Source organism: Oncorhynchus kisutch, linkage group LG25, assembly GCF_002021735.2.
Source record: "Oncorhynchus kisutch isolate 150728-3 linkage group LG25, Okis_V2, whole genome shotgun sequence".
NCBI classification, from domain to species: Eukaryota; Metazoa; Chordata; class Actinopteri; order Salmoniformes; family Salmonidae; genus Oncorhynchus; species Oncorhynchus kisutch.
In genome coordinates this window covers 13,875,042-13,898,150 of record NC_034198.2, presented here as the reverse complement: position 1 = coordinate 13,898,150, position 23,109 = coordinate 13,875,042, and the positions used below count along the sequence as shown (strand labels likewise).

At 41.4% G+C, this 23,109-nt stretch overlaps 1 protein-coding gene across 5 annotated transcripts; it reads right to left on the bottom strand.

Moving 5' to 3' along the window:
- Nucleotides 1-773: 773 nt before the first annotated feature.
- kif20bb (kinesin family member 20Bb) lies at nt 774-23,104 on the bottom strand. Of its 5 annotated transcripts, none has more exons than XM_020460586.2 (27): nt 22,975-23,104; nt 22,632-22,746; nt 22,354-22,443; nt 21,931-22,068; nt 21,685-21,823; nt 21,291-21,475; nt 21,133-21,187; nt 20,793-21,002; nt 20,518-20,701; nt 20,296-20,442; nt 20,024-20,186; nt 19,646-19,927; nt 16,855-16,994; nt 16,633-16,762; nt 14,843-15,047; nt 13,854-13,915; nt 13,639-13,758; nt 13,356-13,506; nt 12,095-13,252; nt 11,864-11,988; nt 11,551-11,718; nt 10,995-11,141; nt 10,112-10,294; nt 6,434-6,487; nt 5,997-6,132; nt 4,121-4,254; nt 774-1,392 (listed from the first exon to the last, which is right to left on the bottom strand). In XM_020460586.2, exons 1-27 carry the CDS (start codon nt 23,028-23,030, stop codon nt 1,309-1,311), a joined length of 4,761 nt encoding a protein of 1,586 aa, XP_020316175.2. In that variant the 5' UTR covers nt 23,031-23,104; the 3' UTR covers nt 774-1,308. The 5 variants fall into 5 exon arrangements, with proteins under 5 accessions (XP_020316175.2, XP_031660677.1, XP_020316176.2 ...); XM_031804817.1 differs by having other exon boundaries at nt 22,962-23,062; XM_020460587.2 differs by having other exon boundaries at nt 22,958-23,044.
- Between the last annotated feature and the right edge of the window lie 5 nt (nt 23,105-23,109).

Sequence of the window (23,109 nt, the reverse complement as noted above, 5' to 3'; positions counted from 1 at the left end):
TGCATTTCACTGTAAGGTCGACACCAGTTGTATTCTGCACACATGACAAAGAAACTTTGATTTGATTGTTATCCAACTGTTTCTAAAGTGCTGATAGTAGTAAACCAGATAAATCAATGACCGTGCTAACGTTTACTGCTGAGCAGTTGGGGAACACTAAAGGAAGACCGGCAAAAACGATGTGAACCTTAAGACAGACTTAGTGGGGTTTCTTCTTTGTGGTCTCCTTATACATTGACAACTGTAGAGGGCTGTTGACATGGGACAAGATACAGTAGAAATTTAACAAGCAAAGTTCAGAGATTAGATGTATCAATTTGTAGCATAGTGATATAGTTGAGTAGATTCCATATTCTCTTCTCACCTGCACGCTTACCCTCAACAGGATGTTCTACTTAGTCTCTCCCCACGGGATCCTGAGACACAGATTGCTATCCAACTGTTTAAAAAAAAAAAGTGCTGATGGGAGTAAACAAGATAAATCAATGGTCTCTTGATACCCTGCTAAACAGATGGTCCAAATCTTATTGGTCGCTTACACATATTTAGGAGCTGTTATTGCGGGTGTAGGGAAACACTTGTGTTCCTAGCACCAACAGTGCAGTAATGTACAAAAAGATTAAATATTGCAAAGTTGCTTAGGAGCCAGAAAGTCTATCTTCACAACCTTGCCCTGCATTTTCTATTGAAGTAGCTTTAACCAGACTTCAATTCCTGTAGGCTATTATGAATTCTAATGCATTGTCTATTATTTACAAAAAACAGCCAGGCAATGCAGAGAAAAAGCATTTAATCAGAGACATGTTTTCAATGACAACAGCAATGACGTAGACAAACACTGGCAACTGTTCCATTAAATTGCCCACTTGAGACTGAACCTGACTGGCTGTGAGAGTGGGACCTCTCAGGGGCCCACCACAGAGAAGGGGTGAGAGATGAGCTGTATTATTTACTCTCTTCAGATGACAACCACCCCTGACGGCTGCCACTAAAATAAATGACCATGACATTCTACACTTGGCCCCATTCGAGCAGGACAAAACAATACTCCATCCTCCAATGTGTCCCTTGTCTACTGTGCTCCAATCACAGGCTGGGTCTCCAATGTACATTTACAAAACGGTTTGGTACTTGCCATGTTTCCTATAGTGTATACTATTTTCAATTTTTAAAAATAAGAGTTTAAAACATAATGTAAAAGAATGAGAAACAAAATATGAAAATATTCACATATGTACATGGCTAGTTTTCTTAAAATAGTTTTAAAATCAAGTAAGCAATATCAACTCCTGGCCACTGTTGACGAAGTCATTTCCTTGCTGTTCTTGATCTAAGCTGCCTCCTGATAATTAGATGGTCGCTTTCTTTCTCATCTTGATCAAGACCAATGATCTGCAACATAAGAACAAAACAATATTAGCTTGCACCAGTCGTTTGTTAATGCAACCTAAATAGATTCTTTAAAAAGAGCCAGTTTTTACACAGAAACCATCAAAGTCCCACCACCTGATGAGACATCGGACCATCTTTCCAAATCTTGTTAATGCAAGTATGGAAAACTTAAGTATTGGATTTTTGTTTTGTTTCATTGGAAACGCTCACTGGCTGTTAACGCTCATATTTGATTAGCTCTAATTAGAAATTACATTTCTCCCCAGGAGAGGAATTCCCTTGTTTTCCTGTGCCCATTACCCTACCATGTCAGACAAAGTTTAAGAGTTATTTTGTGTGAAACCTGCAGTAACTACAAAGTAAAAAGCAAGACAAACACTTTGGCTTTGGTCCACCGTGTTCTGAATGCAGTTACCAGCTCTGCCACACAAAAGGCAAAGAACAGTAACACAAACAGTGAAACTATGAAAAATGGCTTTACAGTTCATTTGCTGTCCAGACAAATACAGTTGAAGTCAGAAGTTTACATACACTTAGGTTGGAGTCATTAAAATCACGTTTTTCAACCACTCCACAAATTTCTTGTTAAACTATAGTCTTGGCAAGTCGGTTAGGACATCTACTTTGTGCACGACACAAGTAATTTACCCAACAATTGTTTAAAGACATTACTTCCCAGTATCACAATTCCAGTGGTTCAGAGGTTTACATACACTAAGTTGACTGTGCCTTTAAACAGCTTGGAAAATTCCAGAAAATAATGTCACATTTTAGAAGCTTCTGATAGGCTAATTGACATCATTTGAGTCAATTGGAGGTGTACCTGTGGATGCATTTCAAGGCCTACCTTCAAACTCAGTGCCTCTTTGCTTGACATCACGGGAAGGAAAAAAAATCTAAAGAAATCAGCCAAGAACAGTAAATCTCCACATCTGGTTCATCCTTGGGATTTCCAAATGCCTGAAGGTACCATGTTCATCTGTACAAACAATAGTACGCAAGTATAAACAACATGGGACCACGCAGCCGTCATACCGCTCAGGAAGGAGACGCGTGGTCTCCTAGAGATGAACATACTGTGGTACGAAAAGTGCAAATCAATCCCAGAACAACAGCAAAGGACCTTGAAGATGCTGGAGGAAACAGGTACAAAAGTATCTATATCCACAGTAAAATGAGTCCTATATTGACATAACCTGAAAGGCCGCTCAGCAAGGAAGAAGCCACTACTCCAAAACCGCCATGAAAAAGCCAGACTACGGATTGCAACTGCACATGGGGACAAAGATCGTACTTTTCGGAGAAATGTTCTCTGGTCTGATGAAACAAAAATAGAACTGTTATGTTTGGAGGAAAAAGGGGGAGGCTTGCAAGCCAAAGAACACCATCCCAACCGTGAAGAACGGGGGTGGCAGCATCATGTTATGGGGGTGCTTTACTGCAGGAGGGACTGGTGCACTTCACAAAATAGATGGCATCATGAGGCTGGAAAATTATGTGGATATATTGAAGCAACATCTCGACATCAGGCGCAGGAAGTTAAAGCTTGGTCGCAAATGGGTCTTCCAAATGGACAATGACCCCAAGCATGCTTCCAAAGTTGTGACAAAATGGCTTTAGGACAACAAAGTCAAGGTATTGGAGTGGCCATCACAAAGCCCTGACCTCAATCCTATAGAAAATGTGTGGGCAGAACTGAAAAAGCGTGTGCGAGCAAGGAGGCCTACAGACCTAACTCAGTTACACCAGCTCTGTTAGGAGAAATGGGCCAAAAGTCACCCAACTTCTTGTGGGAAGCTTATGGAAGGCTACCCAAAACATTTGACCCAAGTTAAACAATTTAAAGGCAAGGCTACCAAATACTAATTGAGTGCATGTAAACTTCTGACCCACTGGGAATATGATGAAAGAATTAAAAGCTGAAATAAATAACTACTATTATTCTGATATTTCACATTCTTAAAATAAAAGTGGTGATCCTAACTGATCTAAAACAGGGATTTTTTACAGGGATTAAATGTCAGGTAATGTGAAAGACTGAGTTTAAATGTATTTGGGTAAGGTGTATGTAAACTTCCGACTTCCCTTGTCTACCTACAACATACAGTCGATGAAGCACTGATGCTTTATGTTATTATGAAGTAATTTTTTTACGCATATCAACCACGACCAAGTCAAATAAATACCATACAAGTCAAAACAGAAAAACAACAATTAAGTCAGAAGAACACATTTAGATTGTAGATACTGCAGTCAAATATATATATTTTTAAGTATAAACTTTCTGCGTGATGAAATAGTCCTTACCTTATGGTGGAAAAATGCTTAAGGGTTACTACAATACAACATTCAAAACATGAAGACATAACTACATTAAACGCAGTTGGAACTCAAATAGTTTCCATCTAACAGAAACATTTACACGAAAGTTGGACAAACATTTAGAGATCGTTGATAGCTCGCTTTGCCTTACCCATATAGTTGTTTAAGGTCATACAAAGGCAGAGCGCCGTCTGCATTTTAGGGTTCATACGTTAAATCAGTGGTCATGGTTGATATGCATAAAATATTAATTCATAATAAATATACATCTCTTATCCAACAACATTGTAGGGCAGCAAACACTACCCCTTTTTATTGGCTTCCCGAGGAGAATTTTCCCAGGCTTTCAAAGAGAACATAAGAAGCCTGGGCTTCTGAGGCCAAGTTCCACCCAGTTGCCACTCACCGGAAGAGATGGGATGTCCAGAGGAGAGGAGATCTCGGTCTTGTACAGCTTCCTCTTGGTCCTTTTCGGTTTCACTGATGTGGCTCTCTCTCGCTTGGTAGATCTTCCATTTACAATCCCCATAATTGACTTAGCTATGAATAGAGACAGACATGTAGTGTGTGTGTGTGTGTGTATATACAGTGCCTTGCGAAAGTATTCGGCCCCCTTGAACTTTGCAACCTTTTGCCACATTTCAGGCTTCAAACATAAAGATATAAAACTGTATTTTTTTGTGAAGAATCAACAAGTGGGACACAATCATGAAGTGGAATGACATTTATTGGATATTTCAAACCTTTTTAACAAATCAAAAACTGAAAAATTGGGCGTGCAAAATTATTTAGCCCCCTTAAGTTAATACTTTGTAGCGCCACCTTTTGCTGCGATTACAGCTGTAAGTCTCTATCAGTTTTGCACATCGAGAGACCGAAATGTTTTCCCATTCCTCCTTGCAAAACAGCTCGAGCTCAGTGAGGTTGGATGGAGAGCATTTGTGAACAGCAGTTTTCAGTTCTTCCCACAGATTCTCGATTGGATTCAGGTCTGGACTCTGACTTGGCCATTCTAACACCTGGATATGTTTATTTTTGAACCATTCCATTGTAGATTTTGCTTTATGTTTTGGATCATTGTCTTGTTGAAAGACAAATCTCCATCCCAGTCTCAGGTCTTTTGCAGACTCCATCAGGTTTTCTTCCAGAATGGTCCTGTATTTGGCTCCATCCATCTTCCCATCAATTTTAACCATCTTCCCTGTCCCTGCTGAAGAAAAGCAGGCCCAAACCATGATGCTGCCACCACGTTTGACAGTGGGGATGGTGTGTTCAGGGTGATGAGCTGTGTTGCTTTTACGTCAAACATAACGTTTTGCATTGTTGCCAAAAAGTTCAATTTTGGTTTCATCTGACCAGAGCACCTTCTTCCACATGTTTGGTGTGTCTCCCAGGTGGCTTGTGGCCAACTTTAAACAACACTTTTTATGGATATCTTTAAGAAATGGCTTTCTTCTTGCCACTCTTCCATAAAGGCCAGATTTGTGCAATATACGACTGATTGTTGTCCTATGGACAGAGTCTCCCACCTCAGCTGTAGATCTCTGCGGTTCATCCAGAGTGATCATGGGCCTCTTGGCTGCATCTCTGATCAGTCTTCTCCTTGTATGAGCTGAAAGTTTAGAGGGACGGCCAGGTCTTGGTAGATTTGCAGTGGTCTGATACTCCTTCCATTTCAATATTATGGCTTGCACAGTGCTCCTTGGGATGTTTAAAGCTTGGGAAATCTTTTTGTATCCAAATCCGGCTTTAAACTTCTTCACAACAGTATCTCGGACCTGCCTGGTGTGTTCCTTGTTCTTCATGATGCTCTCTGTGCTTTTAACGGACCTCTGAGAATATCACAGTGCAGGTGCATTTATACGGAGACTTGATTACACACAGGTGGATTGTATTTATCATCATTAGTCATTTAGGTCAACATTGGATCATTCAGAGATCCTCACTGAACTTCTGGAGAGAGTTTGCTGCACCGAAAGTAAAGGGGCTGAATAATTTAGCACGCCCAATTTTTCAGTTTTTGATTTGTTAAAAAGGTTTGAAATATCCAATAAATGTCATTCCACTTCATGATTGTGTCCCACTTGTTGATTCTTCACAAAAAAATACAGTTTTATATCTTTATGTTTGAAGCCTGAAATGTGGCAAAAGGTCGCAAAGTTCAAGGGAGGCGAATACTTTCGCAAGGCACTGTAATATATATATATATATATATACACATACATGACTGAATGTCTGATGTGTGTACAGAACATTGACATCAACAGCCAAGTCTTGCTAACCTTCGCCCCCAAGCAGAGTTGGGGAACACTGGATGAAGTCTCCAATCTTCTGGACGGTTCCATCCTTTTTGGCTTTCAGACTTGCTGGTGTCCATTGCTTGTTCTGGTCTGTTTTTACACCAAGCACTGTCGGAGACTGTTGACATGACATATATATACACATACATATATATATATATATACACATATATATATATATACACATATATATATATATACACATATATATATATATATACACATATATATATATATACACATATATATATATATATACACATATATATATATATATACACATATATATATATATATACACATATATATATACACATATATATATATATACACATACATACATACACATACATACACACACAGGATAAGCTTTACTAGTGACAGTCAAATAGGATTATAAGTCTAGATTCTCTTCTCACCTGCATGTTCACCCTCAACTTGATATTCTTTTTGTTCTCACTTTCCACAGGGCCCTAAGGGACAGAGAGAACATTTCAGGATTAGTGACAGTGTCGTATCAAATCAAATTTTACTGGTCACATACACATATTTAGCAGATGTTATTGCAGGTGTAGCGAAATGCTTGTGTTCCTAGCGCCAACAATGCAGTAGTATCTAAACACGATTCACAATAATACACAAATCTAAAAGGAAAAAGAATGGAATTAAGAAATTGATGATAATTTTGGCCTTCCTGTGACAACGAGTGATGTAGGTGTCTTGGAGGGCAGGTAGATTGCCTCTGGTGATGCGTTGGGCAGACCACACCACCACCGGGAGAGCCCTGCGGTTGCGGACGATGTTGCTGTACCAGTCGGTGATACAGCCCGACAGGATGCTCTCAATTATGAATCTGTAAACGTTTGAGGGTTTTAGGGGACAACGTCAAATTTCTTCAGCCTGCTGAGGTTGAAGAGGTGCAGTTGCGCCTTCTTCACCACACAGTCTGTGGTTGGACCATTTCAGATCGTCAGTGTTGTGTACGCCGGGGAACTTGAAGCTTTCCACCTTCTCCACCGCAGTTCCGTCTGTGTGGATAGGGGTGTGCTCCCTCTGCGGTTTCCTGAAGTCCACGAGCAGCTCCATTGTTTTGTTGACATTGAGTGGGAGGTTATTTTCCTGGCACCATTCTCCCAGGGCCCTCACCTCCTCCCTGTAGGCTGTGTCGTCATTGTTGGTAATCAGGCTTACTACTGTTGTGTCGTCTGCAAACTTGATGATTGAGTTAGAAGTGTGCGTGGCCAGTCATGGGTGAACAGGGAGTATAGGAGGGTGCTGAGCACATACCCCTGTGCTGAGGATCAGCAAAGTGGAGGTGTTGTTTCCTACCTTCACCACCTAGGGGCGGCTCATCAGGAAGTCCAGGACCCAGTTGTACAGGGCGGGGTTCAGACCCAGGACCCCAAGCTTAATGATGGTCCAATGCTTTACCAGAGCGAGTACTACAGGCAATGTGATGGTAGAACTTCGGAAGTGTTTTCCTCAAAATTTGCTGTGTTAAAATCCCCATCTACAATAAATGCGGCCTTAAGCTATATGGTTTCCAGTTTGCATAAAGTCCAGTGTAGTTCTTTGAGGACCGACGTGGTATCGACTTGAGGGGGAATATAACCGAAGAGACTCCTCTTGGGAGGTAATACGGTCGGCATTTGATTGTGAGGTATTCTAGGTTGGGTGAACCAAAGGACCTGAGTTTCTGTATGTTATCACAAACACACCAGGAGTAGTTAATCATGAAACATACACCACAGCCTCTTCTTCCCAGAGAGTTATTTATTCCTGTCGGCACGATGTACTGAGGACCTAGATGGCTGAATGGCTGGGGATAGTATATCCTGAAAGAGCCATGATTCTGTTAAACAGTATGTCTCTTTGGAAGGAGATCTTCGCCCTGAGCTAGTCTACCGGTACTTTATTATCCAGAGACTGAACATTAGCGAGTAATATATACACTCAGAAGCAGTGGATGGTGTGTACGCCTCCCGAGTCGGACCAGAAGTCCACTCCGAATACCTCTTCTCCGCCAGTGGTGTTTTGGAGCAGCCTCTGGAATAAGTTAAATTGCCCTTGGGGGTACAAACAAAGCATCCAATTCGTGAAAGTTGTATTTCTTAATGCTGGTGGGTTACCGCTGCTCTGATATCCAAAACGTTATTTCCGGCTGTATGTAATAACACAAAAAACGTTTCTGGGCTAATAATGTAAGAAATAACACACAAAGAAATACTGCAAAATTGCATAGGAGCTAGAAGCAGGGCTGCCACTACAATAAAGGGGTCAATTCTTCAGCATATAAATTCAAAATAGTGCCATCCTTCTTCTGCTATATGTATAGCATAATTGGGATCTAATTACCACTTTTTACCACTGGTTAAATTTGTTACCACTTTTTCCAAAGTATCTAATAAAATGAGGAAAAGCAACCAGGACCTTAATACTGTCCAATCTGACTGAAGGGATTGTGCTTGTAGTTCCAGGTTCCCACAACTGTTTATAAGCCTCATCTGTTGACGTTGCTCTTGTTCCTTTGGCATAGGTCTGTTAGTGAAAGCCATACAGGGGGGGTTGATTTAGCAGGATAATACAATAAGAATGTTTGGAAAGGTCCTCTGGACTGAACGTTAACGCAAAGCCACTATCTATACAATTCAGCTTCTGTAGGGTTGTTATTATTGTTCACTGACCTTAATCCTACTGAACAAAGAGAAGGGTTGCTTTGAGGTAGTTTGTCAGTGCAGCGAGAGAGGACAGACACTGTTGTGTTTATAGTTGTCTATATGCGGCTTGGTCTCTGGAAGGGCTGGGTAATACCCAGTCTGTTTGTTAAGATGTTCTCGTTCTCATCCCCTCTACCTCAAACATGCATGCACAAACACAAACTAAATCAAATGCAAGGCAACCCAGTGACAGAACTGGCTCTCTATGTCTACATTTTGGAGGAAGTGTAATGAGATTGAATGGATATGTAGTTATATTTCACGGTAAAGTCCACACCTGTTGTATTCGCCACATGTGACAAATAAATTTGATATGCCATGTTAGCCTAGTGGTTAGAGCGTTGGACCAGTAACCAAAGAGTCGCTGGTTCAAATACCCAAACTGACAAGGTGAATAATCTGTCGATGTGCCCTTGAGCAAGACACTTATCCCTAATTTGCTCCAGGGGCGCTATATTACTATGGCTGACCCAGTAAAACACCACATTTCACTGCACCTATTAGTGTTGCACGGTATACCAAAACTTCTGTACTTTTTCTTAATAGAACCTGAAAAACAGTTCGGTACTAGAATTTGTTCCTACCGGCAGTTCTGTCAAAAGTATTTCACGTTGTCTACTGATTGAGAGAATTGGTCCTCTCTCAATCAGCACAGCCGATGTCCCCTTATAGTGCAAGAGCACCGTGCCTGCTCCACTTACTCATTGCCAGCTCTAGCCGGTCCCGAGGAACCACTGCACTCACTGAGTCTTGGCTGCATCACCGCTCATGCAGCAGAGGAGTTAACATACTTGAATAAGGCAACAAGGCATGTAGAAATGTTGAAAATATTAATTACTGCTCGCAAAACAATGTCCATTACAGGCTAGAACACTTCACATTGAAAGAAAATACCGGTAGCTTCCAGCATTGTAGGCTAACTTTCCTTGCTAGCTTACAGCTGAAGGTAACATTTCACTACTCTAGTACCTTGTTTGTGATACGCAAACCATAATGCAAAATATTGCTCATTTCAAAGCTGATTGTCACCAAAACAGTTATTAATTCAAATAATCGCCCCCGCGCCTGCCTCACATCTCTCCCAGTCAAGACTATCTTTGCTCAAGCCTCAAACTAAGTGTTTGTGTGAGAGAATGAAGGAATGGTCTTATAGAGCGCACACTTAAAAAAAAGATTGTTTCTTCTATGCAAATGTTGATCAGTACAATAAGGCCCAAATGGAAGGTTGCTGCATGAAATCAACCAAAACAAGCTCAATAACTCAATGCATGCATGTGACAATAACACATTTTAAAAATGTTATGGTTTTCAGTCAAATGTCTTCTGGACCTTCTTTTCTAGACATATCCGTTATCCTATCACACACACTTTGAAATATACCTTCTCCATCTCGTTGCTATTCCTCTTCCTGGCTGAGCGGGTGATTTTGATGTTCACAGACTTGTTCTCTCCCTGCCTCCGGACCTTCAGCTTGTTGGGGTGCAGAGGGGTGAGCTGGCTCTCCAGCTTGGGGAAGCAAAGCTCTCGCCTGCCATCTGTGGACACCTGCGGGGAGTCCAGTACCTGCCCAAACAGACCAACATCACACACCCCTATTTATTATCCAATTCATCAAATATGAATGTTTCTTTACACCCTTACCGGGATGAGTCCATCCCTGATTTTATGGCTGAAATTGCAAAAAAAAAATGACTAGAAAATAGTCAAACATGAGAAGCAGCTATACGGAACAAAACTATAAAACGCAACATGTAAAGTGTTGGTCCCATGTTTCATGAGCGGAAATAAAACACACTTATTTCTTTCAAATGTTGTGCAAAAATTTGCTAACATCCCTATTAGTAAGCATTTCTCCTTTGCCAAGATAATTCAAGTTGAGGGAGTGTGCAATTGGCATGCTGACTGCAGGAATGTCTCAGGAATGAGCTATTGCCAGAGAATGTCATGTTCATTTCTCTACCATAAGCTGCTTCGCCTCCAATGTCGTTTTAGAGAATAAGTAAGTCCAACCAGACTCAATCGCAGACCACGTGTAAAAACGCCAGCCCAAGACCTCCTGGCTCCCCAGAGGGTGGCCCTCCCAGGCCCACCCATGGCTGCGCCCCTGCCCAGTCTTGTGAAATCCATAGATTAGGGCCTAATGAATTTATTTCAATTGAATGATTTCATTATATGAACTGTAACTCAGTCAAATCGTTTAAAATTGTTGCATGATGCTTTTATATTTTTGTTCAGTATAAATGATTCTCTGATGTATACTGACATCTTGTGTTTGGAAATTGAAGTGGTCATGGCGCTCCCTGAGCTTGTGCTCTTTCTCTGCGTTTCTCTCCTGCATCTCTAATTTGAGGGCCTCAACTATAGAGACACTCTCCTCTTCTTTTTCTGAAGGTTGTTTAGACAATTTCACCTGGAAAACAGACATTAGCTTAAAAAGGCAGACAATACTTATGGTGAGAAATACTGTCAATTACTGTGTGAAGTGCACCCACTTTCCCTGCAACTACATAAATATAATTTAGAGGGAAAGAAGTGATAAGACACAGGCTGGTAACTTCAATGATGTATAGATCAACATTAATGCTATTAGAATTTATGTGATCCTCAGAGATAAGAAAGGTAAAAAGTTAGCAATGTCCCACTAAATTATGCAGAAACTAGGGATTAGGTCACAGAAACCCATATTCTGAATGTCATTCAGCAACTTCCCGCTTCCTACACTCTGAAACTCCATTGAGTACTTCTTCTCACCCAGAGATGCCATAAAGGCCAGCAGTTCTAATGTGATTATTAAATCAGAGTCAGGATGATCCCATTACCTTTTCAGTCTGCAGCGTGCTACGGCAGAGCTCCTTTCGACACTCCCTCATCAACTCTGGAGCCGGGCACCGACTCTCCTCCTGCTCTGGCTCGTCGGCTCCCTCCATCAGAATTGCCCTCTTTTCAAGGCACTTCTGGTTCTCCACCTCATGCTGCTCATTAACCAGCTAGGAAGACATCAAAAGGAATGATTACTTCCCTCACCACGTGTGCATACAGGGTTCTGCTTCAAACAGAAACGTAAATTGCGTATAGTTTCAGAGAGACTTTGAGAATGAGTGTGAGCATCTGTGATCAAACGGCAGCTCTTACCTTCAAGCGCTCTTCAGTCCGCTGACGTTCCGGCTTCACGTTCTCGCCAGGACAGTTGATCACATGAGAAAACTTGGCACTTTTCATGTTTTTTGGAAGGCAGCTGTCCTTCAAACTCATCAGCTCTGAAATGCAAAATTTAGACATTGGTGCAAATTTCCCCCAAAAATTCTAAATGAAGACATGGTTAAATCAGTGGGTATTTTCTTTTTAAATCGTGTGACCACTCACCTCGACTTAAAGCCTCAATCTCTTTCATCTTAGCCTCCAGAATCTGCTCTTGTTCTGTTTGTGTCCTCTCCTGCTCTGTCAGTGCAAGACGCATGTCTTCAATCACCTTCTCCTTGGACTTATTTATATGACTTTCTTCCACCTGGGACAGTTTCTGCTGAGCCACCTCTAGTCTCGCTTGCAGAGCTCCACACTGGGCCTCCCTCTCAGCCAGCTGCTTCTCCAACTCCACAACCCTCTCAGAGCTGCCTCCAGAGGACTGCACCTGAACCTCCAGGTCCACGATTCGCTCCTTCAGGTGGCCTGCCATTTGTTCGAGGTCAGAGTAACTCTTCGTAATTTCATTGTAAGCCCCCTTCTCTAATTCATAGTCCTGCAGGTTGAATTGTGCCTCTGACCGCAGTGTCTCTAGCTCATGTCTCAGCTGGCTGCAGAGTTCTTCCTGTCCAGAGAGCTGCTCTCTGACCTGGTTGAGCTCCTGCTCCAGGTCAGCTATCCACTGGCTCTTCTGGAGCAACTGTTCCACCACACTCTCACACTCCCTTTTCATGGCATCTATGGTGTCATGGAACTTTGAGTCGTTCCTCTGCACAGAAGAGACCTTCAGTTCCTCCGCTTCCTTCTGGAGTCGTTCAGTTTCCAAAGTCAAGGATTCAATGGTTTTGGATTTTTCGTTAGATTGGTCTTCGAGCTCCTTCAAGAGTGCTCTGGCTGCCTCTAGCTCCTCTAAAAGATTGGCGGACCTCTCAGTCTGTTCGATAAGTTCTGTTTGGAGAGTTTTCACTGAAGACTCCTCTTTCTGTGATGTCTGCTGGAGCTGGAAGATGCCATTGACCAGTGCTTTGTTGTCTTTAGAGAGCCTGGCTGTCTCTTTCCTCTCTTTCTCCAGCAAAGCCATCACAGCTTCACAGTCATCCGTCTGCTCCTCCAAATCGTTGGTGAGCTTCTGTAAGTTCTGTTCGAACGAAACCTTCTCGCGTTTGAGATCACCGGAGTCCTCGTTCATTATTTTTATCTCTCCTTTGACTGTCTCCAACTTCTGAACCATCACCTCATGTTCTTCTTTTAACTGTGAAATGGTCATGTCTTTTTGATGACATTCCGCCTGGAGTTTCTCCAACTCGCATGCTAGAATAACACGCTCATCCTCAAGACGCCCTGGAGAGAGAGGGGCTGGTCAGACACATACAGAACTCTAAAAGTAAATAAAGGACCATTAGCCCCGATACAAGATGTTACTCCTTTCATCTTTTATGACTACCTTTCTTCAGGGCAGGCTGATCATCAAGGTTTTCTAGGACATCAGCATGGCAGTTCCTGCCCTCCTCAGCACTGGGACTTTCCCAACTCATACACTTACAATTCTGTTTCAAGCTCAGAATCTCATCCTTGATGGAGTCAACCAAGGCTGCCTGTTGACAAAAATAGTGAAATGGAATGCATATTATCATATAAAGGTTCTGTGATTGACATATTACAAAGCACCCCATATGCACCATTAATACAAGTATGAAATCATTAGTTCAAGGAAGTAATTTACTTACATCCCTAGTTGCAGCCTCACTATTCTGGTCTATTGCTTCCTGCAGCTTGGTAATCATGTCATCTTTCTCATGGCAGATTTCCATTAAGGCCTCAAACGTCCGTGTCTGAGATTCCAAATTCTGCATAAAACCAAAATGTGGAGAACAATTAACTCTAACCCAACCTTTCAGTATTCACATGGAACAAAACACATCTCAATATCAGCCAGGCTTACCTCCTTCGCATCCTCTAGCTGCCCGCACAATTGTTTCAATTCCATGCTCATTTCATCCATTTCTGTAAACAGAGAGAAAACACACTTAAAGGGATACTTGGGAATTTTGGCAATAAGGCCCTTTATCTACAGTGCATCCACATTTTGTGACATTACAACCTTATTCTAAAATGTATTAACACGTTTCCCCCCCCTTATCTAAATCATATTTACATAAGTATTCAGACCATTTACTCAGTACTTTGTTGGAAGCACCTTTGGCTGCGACTACAGCCTCGAGTCTTCTTGGGTATGACGCTACAAGAATGATGGAGGCCACTGTTCTTGGAGACCTTCAATACTGCAAAAAAATGTTGGTACCCTTCCCCAGATCTGTGCCTTGACACAATCCTGTCTCAGAGATCTACGGACAATTCCTTCGACCTCATGGCTTGGTTTGTGCTCTGACAACTGTGGGACCTTCTATAGACAGGTGTGTGCCTTTCCAAATCATGCCCAAACAATTGAATTTACCACAGGTGGACTCCAGTCAAGTTGAAGAAATATCTCAGGGATGATCAATGGAAACAGGATGCATCTGACCTCAATTTCAAGTCTCATAGCAAAGGGTCTAAATACTAATGTAAATAAGGTATCCATTTTAATACATTTGCAAACATTTCTAAAAACCTGATTTCAGTTTGCCATTATGGGGTTTGCCACTCTACTTCCCCAGAGTCAGATCTCTGTCCAGTATGAAGGAAGGATGCTAGAAGATACCCATGGACTTCCAGTCATTGCACTAACACCAGTTAGCATCGGCATGCAAAACTACCTCCAACTTCCTTCATACTGGACACCATTTTTATGTCTATGAGTTCATCGGACTCTGGGGAAGTAGATAAAGGGCATCATTGCCAAAATCCCAAAGCATCCCTTTAAGCTAAATCCTGAATATTTATCAGACATTCAAAAAAAAAAATCACAGTTGAGACATACTATACACACACCATTTGTTTTGAGGTGGAGTTGCTGCTGGGTCTTGAGGAGCTCCTCTGATAAGTCATCCACTTGCTTCCTCGGGCTGGCTACAGTGCCAGGAGACTCAGGCAGGTCCACCAAACAGGTCTGTGCAGCCTCTGCATCCCTCCTGATTCTAGCCAGGTCGTCTCGCATTGCATCAATGATCCCCTCCAAGAGCTCCACCTTATCCTCCTGCGAGGGACAACAAAGACATCCGAACTCAACTCATTAAACAAGGACAGATAAGGATGTTAGTGGTGAAGTTGTATTTTCTGCGTGATCTGATATTATAACCTGTGTCACGACACTAGCCATTTCAGTGAATTGGCTAGCAGAGATGTGAACACCCCCCCCCCCTGTTAGAGGGGCAGTTATGACTTTACAATCACTTCGTACATTTCTTGCAGAGAATCTGGTCTCCCTGACCATGCCGTAAAGGAGAGAGAGGGTCACAGTATAATAAATTCTACTACATCCCAGAATTTGACAATTTACCAATATTCCTATTTTGAAGAACGTGTAAACGGTCAGTGGAGAAGCCAGCATTGACCCGGTCCAGTGTGTTTCATGTTTGTGACCTCATGAAAGACAATACAACAACATTAATCTAACTCTGTTTATACTGGTTCCTCAGCTTTGAGGCTTGCATCTAATTATTGAATACAATTAATGAGTAAACATTAAACTATTTGCAAAATTATGTAATGTTAATCTTAAAAAATTTGAGAATTGGCTTCCCATGTAAAGTTAAATTAAGTCAGTAGCCACGCCCAAGTGAATAGACATTGGTTGGAAATGAACCAACCCCCTTTCCACTCTTGAATAAAAGCCTCCGTGACGAAAAGTCAACTCAGTTCCAAATACCGTGAGGACTTGTACTCACGTTTAAAAAGTCTTATTATAATTTCAACTCCACAGACCAGGAAACGAGAGAGCTTGCTACACACGTTAAATGGTATGAGCTCTGAACGATTGAGCACCTAAAGAGGTGCATACTAAACTATCATAAATCAGACTGCAGCTGAACATATGAGCAAATCTAGTACGAGAACACCGACGTAGAAGCATCTCCAGGGTGAGATAAACCTCAGATCACATGAACCTCTCACACGACAACCTGGAAGAATCTACAAAGGACAATGGCAACATCGACTGTGCAAACCAGAGCCTCACATCACCAGCTCAACTATCGAAGCAAACTTCACGTAAATACAATGTATTGCTTTTCCGAATGAACGATCGTTAGTGGCATATGTATTTGTGAGAATAGCTTCCCAGGTCCGATAGAGACCCATGTTCCTTAGTCTTCCTTCCAAAACCCAAATTTCTTCTCTCTGAATCAATCGTGTTATAACCAAACTGTTTTTGTTTAGTCCACCAACTGTATAATTTTATTATGGATTGTATATTCTGTAATTGTTTAATTAGTTAGTAAATAAATTGAGCTAATTTGTGAATGGGTGATTTATAAGTAAAGGCTGGGTTTGTGCAGATAACCAATAATTTTACGAGGTTCAGATGAGGCTGACGGAAGGTAATAATAATAATTCATTATTAGAAGACTAACTGATCAGATATTAAAATATTTGAAGTGTTTGTCGGAAAATGATGACTCTGTAAACCAACATTTTCCATGGTACATTGACTTCCTAGTCAATCAAATTAACATTAGTTTAATCACGTAATAATAATGACAGAGAATGGATTTGATAAAATAAGTCTTCACATTTAAATGATAAGTCAGAGACATGACACCTGCGATGTGAATATGACTTACCTTTGTCATTTCCTCGTCACCAGTGACACTTGCACACTTGCTGACACTTTTGCTGACTAAATTCTTCAGGATCTCCAACCTCTTGTCCGCTCTGTCCTCGATGATCTCCCTCTCTTTGGAAAGACGCTCACTGCATGACAAAAACATTGTTCAGTCAATGCATCTACAGACAACGGCCAAGATTGACAGCTCGTTCAAAGAGAGGGAAATGCGACTACTTACTTGTAATCACTTTCCATTTTGGAGAATAGCTCCATGAACTCGATGGTGACCTCTTCACGGATATGAGACTCCAAAGCCAATTTCTCAGCTTCCTCCTTCAGAAGTTTCTCCCTCAGTTCCTCCACCAGAGCAAACTGGCCCTAAAATACAATCAAATACACATTTTATATTTGTACTTAAGGGTCCCCATTAGCTTCCTGCGGTCAAGCAACATTAGGGCAGTTAGATACATTCACAAATTAAAATATTACATAACACCTTTCACAACATATAAGTGTGTTCCCTCAGGCCACTAAACAACTACCACATCTCTACAATACAAAATCTCTGTCTCGTCACAGTCCCTGCCATTCCATAAAGGTTTATTTTAATATTTTATCTGATTCTACTGCTTGCATCAGTTAACTGATGTGGTATAGAGTTCCATGTAGCCATGGCTCTACGTAGTACTGTGCGCCTCCCATAGTCTGTTCTTGACTTGGGGATTATGAAGAGACCTCAGGTGGCATGTCTCGTGGGGTATGCATGGGTGTCAGAGCTGTGTGCTAGTCGTTTAAACAGACAACTCGGTGCATTCAACATGTCAACACTTCTTACAAGTAATGAAGTCAATCTCTCCTCCACTTTTAGCCATGAGAGATTTACATGCATATTAATGTTAGCTCTCAGTGTACATTTAAGTGCCAGCCGCGCTGCTCCGTTCTGAGCCAATTTTAATTTGAGGCCCCTCTTTGTGGCACCTGACCAGATGACTGAACAGTAGTCCAGGTGCAACAAAACTAGGGCATGTAGGACCTGTCTAGTTGATAGGGGTTTTAAAAAGGCAGAGGAGCGCTTTATGATGGACAGACTTCTGCCCGTCTTCGCTACTGTTGTATCGACATGTTTTGACCATGACAGTTTACAATCCAAGGTTACTCCGAGCAGTTTAGTCACGTTGCACATGATTACAAGAGTTAGTTGAGGTTTAGTGAATGATTTGTCCCAAATACCATGCTTTTAGTTTTTGAAATATTTAGGACTAATTTATTCTTTGCCAGCCATTCTGAAACTGCAGCCCTTTGTTAAAAGCGTTGCAGTGATTTCACTCGCTGTAGTAGGTGACGTGTATAATATTGGGTCATACGCATACATAGACACACTGGCTTTACTCAAAGCAAGTGGAATGTCATAAGTAAAGATTGAAAAAAAGTAAGGGGCCTAAAACAGCTGCCCTGGGGAATTCCTGATTCTACCTGGATTATGTTGGAGAGACTTCCATTAAAGGAAAACCATCTGTGTTTGGTTAGACAGGCAACTCTTTATCCACAATATAACAGGGGGTGTAAAGCCATAACACATACGTTTTTCCAGCAGCAGACTATGATCGATAATGTCAAAAGCCGCACTGAAGTCTAACGAAACAGCTCCCAAAAATCTTTGTCAATTTCACTCACTCAGCCAGTCAGTCATTTATGTAAATGCAGTGCATATTGAATGTCCTTCCCTATAAGCGTGCTGAAAGTCTAGTCAATTTGTTTACAGTAAAATAGTAACATATTTATTTTTAACTAGGCAAGTCAGTTAAAAACAAATTCCTATTTACAATAACGGCCTACCCCGGCCAATTGGGTGTTGCCCTATGGGACTCCCAATCACGGTCAGATGTGATACAGCCTGGATTCAAACCAGGGACTGTAGTGACGCCTCTTGCAACGAGATGCAGTGCCACTTTGACATCTGGTCAAACACAATTTTCTCCAAAAATGTACTAATGTAAAAGGCTGACTGATCGACTATTTGAGCCAGTAAATGGGGCTTTACTATTCTTAGATAGCATAATTACTTTTGCTTCCCTCCAGGTCTGAGGGCACACACACTTTCTAGTAGGCATAGATGTAGTTCTATTGGATGTGTAGGGTCAGTGTTTGTTGCTGGCATGTCATGTCTAAGTTTGCTAATCTTTCCAATAAAAAATATCAGTGGGTTGTGTGATGAATGAGCCATCTGATTCAATGAATGATGGAGCGGAGTTTGCCTTTTTACCCTACATTTAATTTAAGGTGCTCCAAAGCGGTTCCGTATTTCACTGAAAGAATAAACTTTTTGTTTTCGAAATTAGAGTTTCCGGATTCGACCATATTAATGACCTAAGGCTCGTATTTCTGTGTGTTATTATATTATAATTAAGTCTATGATTTGATATAGCAGTCGGACTGAGTTGGTAGGCAGCAGCAGGCTCGTAAGCATTCATTTAAACAGCACTTTCCTGCAAACATTCTTGTTACATTGCACAACCTTCAATGTTATGCCATAATTACGTAAAATCCTGGCAAATATACCGATTTCCGATTGTTATGAAAACTTGAAATCAGCCCTAATTTAAAATCGGCCATTCCGATTAAATCGGTCGACCTCTAGTTATAACCATGTACTGCAACTACTATCAAAAAGTATCATCTAAGTGAGTTTCAGAGATAATCAGAATATGAATGTCATGTTATTAGCAAGTTATTGATTTCATGAACCTTGTTTCTTAAGCTACATAAATTAGGTTACTTACATTGCGTCTACCAACGCCCCTGGGATAATGTACATTTGCTGAAGCATTATGACAACTCAGCGACACAATGGTAGGGATTAATTGAGCTGGGCCATTGATAAATCACTCAACGCAGCCTTATAATGCTGTGAAAGGATCCAGGAACCCAAATTATTCAGGTGGATCCCATCCTCCTTATAAAAAGGAGGATTTTTCAAAGTCGTGAAAAAGAACCAGCATATCAACATACTGAATATGAACATAACCTACATTGAAGTCCTCAAGCACCGTCTTGTCCTCTTCTCCCGCCTCCAGAATGGTCTCCTCTGCCATGCTCTCATCGCAACTTTCCTCTTCTTCATAATCATCCTCCTCCTCCTCTTCATCCCCATCTTCCTGCACATCTTCTAGAGTCGTTTCCCAAGCCACCATGGAGCTCTCCCTCCTACTCCACAGGTTCTTGCAGCCAGCATTGTTAATGATGAGGGACACATCCCTGGCTGATCTCTTTGGAGCAATGGCAGGGACTGGTTTGATGTTGAGGACCACCACCTGAGAAGTCAAAGAAATTAAATAAATGAGCAATTTGGCCACCAATATTATGAACCACAAGCTTACTTTTCCTTATAAAAAGCTCCTCTGACTGACCTTTTGGGCGATGGCAGAGAATTTGAGGACGTTGAGCGTCTCGTCGTACATGGAGGCACACTGGTTGATGTTGACAATCATGCAGGCTTTCCCTCTACCACAGAAAAAGCCCTGGAGGTAGTGTGTGAGCTTGCTCTCTCTGAAGGGGACATGTTGTTGGAACCTGGAAAATATTTACATAGGATGAAAGGAGCATTATATTGGTTCATTAGAAACAAACATGCAGTCAGTGTTTGTAAAAGACTAAACCTGTATACAGGTCAAATACTCACTTTGCTTGTTGGTTGAGTCTCAGAGCATTGATGCATTTGCCCAGAGTGAGCAATGAGCTGTTGATATTGCCAGCCTCTTTTAGCTGCACTCCTTTATTCTGAGTCTTTGCACATCTCTCAGATCCAGCCAGATCACACAACGACAACCTTAGACATAACACGCAACTATGAATTACAACAAGACAATCATGAGAAAAAAAATTGAATAACTTGGTCACTTACTCGCTAATTGTGTGGACTCTGGGTATACCAACATCTTCAATCCGCAAGATACGAATGGAAAATATGCTATGGCTTCTGCTTGAGACATTGTTGAGCTTTGTGCAGGAGAAACTCTGGTTCTTCTTTCCGATCTTCAGGACTTTGTAAGCCTCCTCTGAATTATTTACTTGAACCCACTTTAAATCTACAAGAGAAACCATGTGTATGTTCTGTATGAACTGAAATCCCATAGCTTCTAGGCGAATTCATCACATATTCAATCAAAGTGACATTACCTTTCACAAAGGTGTTTCCCTTGATGTCTTGGGACAGCCGAAGGACGGTTCTCCTATGTGAGCCATTAGGAATGGGCTCCAGCAGGTCGTAGATATTCTCATTGTAGATTTCACAGAAGGAAACCCACACAGAGTATTTAGTGTGAGAGTCCACATCCAGACAGAAACTGTCTCCTTCCCCCTGATCACTGATGTCGCTCAAGGAGGAACCTGTCAAACAACAGATCTTACATTACATCTTTAATTGTAACAATGAAAAATGTGTCACATAGTATCAAGAAACTCATAAATACATAGCTACTGTACTTTGCATACTCTAGGCCTGCAACAAGTTTCTTACCCTCCAGTATTGTTGACCTGCAAGTGGAGCTCATCGTGCTTTTCAGAAAATCACTCTGAAGAAAAGTGGGAAAGAAAGTAGAATGAGACTAATTTACATTTCATTAAGAATGCAAAGCAGGGGGGAATTGTGCGAGAGGTTTTAGTGTTAAACCTCACCTCCTTTGACAGTCTCATGAGGTTTCGCTTATTAGTAGACTCTTCATCCTGCTGGTCCTTTGTGAGCCTAGTGAAGTCTCTGCATCGATGTGGTTTGATGTTGTTCTGTGCATAGACCCGGCCCTCGATGCTGTTGAAGATCACGTTCAAAGACCTTGGAAGAATTCCACCATCACTCTCAGGGCCTGGAAGTAAAAATAGACAAAGTGTTTAACATGAAACCGTAGCAGTCACTTTTTTATTTTATTTTTATTGTGGTGAGCATCTGTTATGAAACCGAGAGGCCAAAGGGCAAATTTGTCTGTATATAAAACGTAACACAGTTTATGAAAAATGACTTAACCCAACAATAAAATGTCAAATGCAAATTGAAACATGCTAAAAGAATTCTGACCAAGGAATGTGAATGTCTTCCCGGCGTTGGTGACTCCATATGTGAAGACAATAGAATTTCCTCCTTCTAGAACATCTCTGAGCAGACGTTTCACTGTGCCATCAAACATTTGCCTCTGTGTAGTGTCAGGGCCATATACCTGGTGGGGTAAACAGTTTAGGAAAAATGTCCACACTCCACACCCATTTTTTTGATAAGCCAATCTTTACAGATAGCTACTAATTAAACAGCTGGAAAAGGCCTTACCTGAGAAAACTGAAATCTTTGGGTGGTCTGAGTGACTGGTTTGTCACCATCTGCGTGACTAGTTTGTCGTCTGGTTGATAAAGAGCTCCTAGGAGCCCTGAGTAAAACAGTGTCTGGTGGCTCCATGGACACACATTCCTGGATTTAAACAGAGGAAAAGGAGCACGTCAACAAATGCACTCTGATCAGCAAAGGACCACTGACTGACCATCCTGCCCCTTGCTACTGCAGGAAGTGTCTTGACACAGGTGCAATCCTATTGAGGATTTTCTAAGTCATATTCATCCAATCCAAGGGTACTTTTCATTGGTTGTAATAACTGGAAATAATAAAGAATGTGACTTTACAGTATATCAAGGTCCTTTTGCGGCAGATCAATCATGATCCTCATCTCAGTGTACTGTATGTGTCATGGGACAATACCTGAGATTCACCACTTTCATTCTCTACTGTGGTAAAGGGACGTATCCTGAGGTAGACCCGCAGATGCTCTTTCTCAAATAATACACAATCCTGTAGGGAGAGATTAATATACAGAATTGCTTGGGGTATTGTGTTTTTTTTAGTTAAAGTAATTGCCAAATTTGGCTAGCTATATAGATAATATTAAAACATCTGATAACATAAGCCCCTAGTTAGCTAACGTTAGCTTGTCACATCAAGAAAAATCCCAGTACAGTACAAGATTCACAAAATCAAACCTGTGGCAGAGCAGATGCAATTGCTGAAAAATCAGCAAACAAGTCCTTTCTCAGATCCTCAACAACTATAGGCCCCACTCTCTCTGGTTTCTTGTCCAAACACGTATCCATCACTCTATAAAAAGAGACATTTCACATTGTTTATGATGAAGTCCTTTAACGTTACTCTTTAGCTAGCCTACAATAAATTAGCCGAGGCAAGGCTAGCCGTTGTGTTACCGTTGTGTCTTGCTGGAAAGAGAGAAGAGCAAACACGTTGACACAGACAGAGTAAAAAAAAATTATGCATCTATCTTTCGTAATCGGATTTTTTAAAAATCGTTTACCTACTGTAATAACTCACGTTTGTGTGTTTTTATTCATCGACACATTGATGTAGCTAGCTACAGTCCTCTCCATTCGTTTTTGAACAAGCTGACCGCGGTCTAATTTTTAAACTGGACCAATCAGAGAACTTGTAGTCCGCATACGGTTGTTG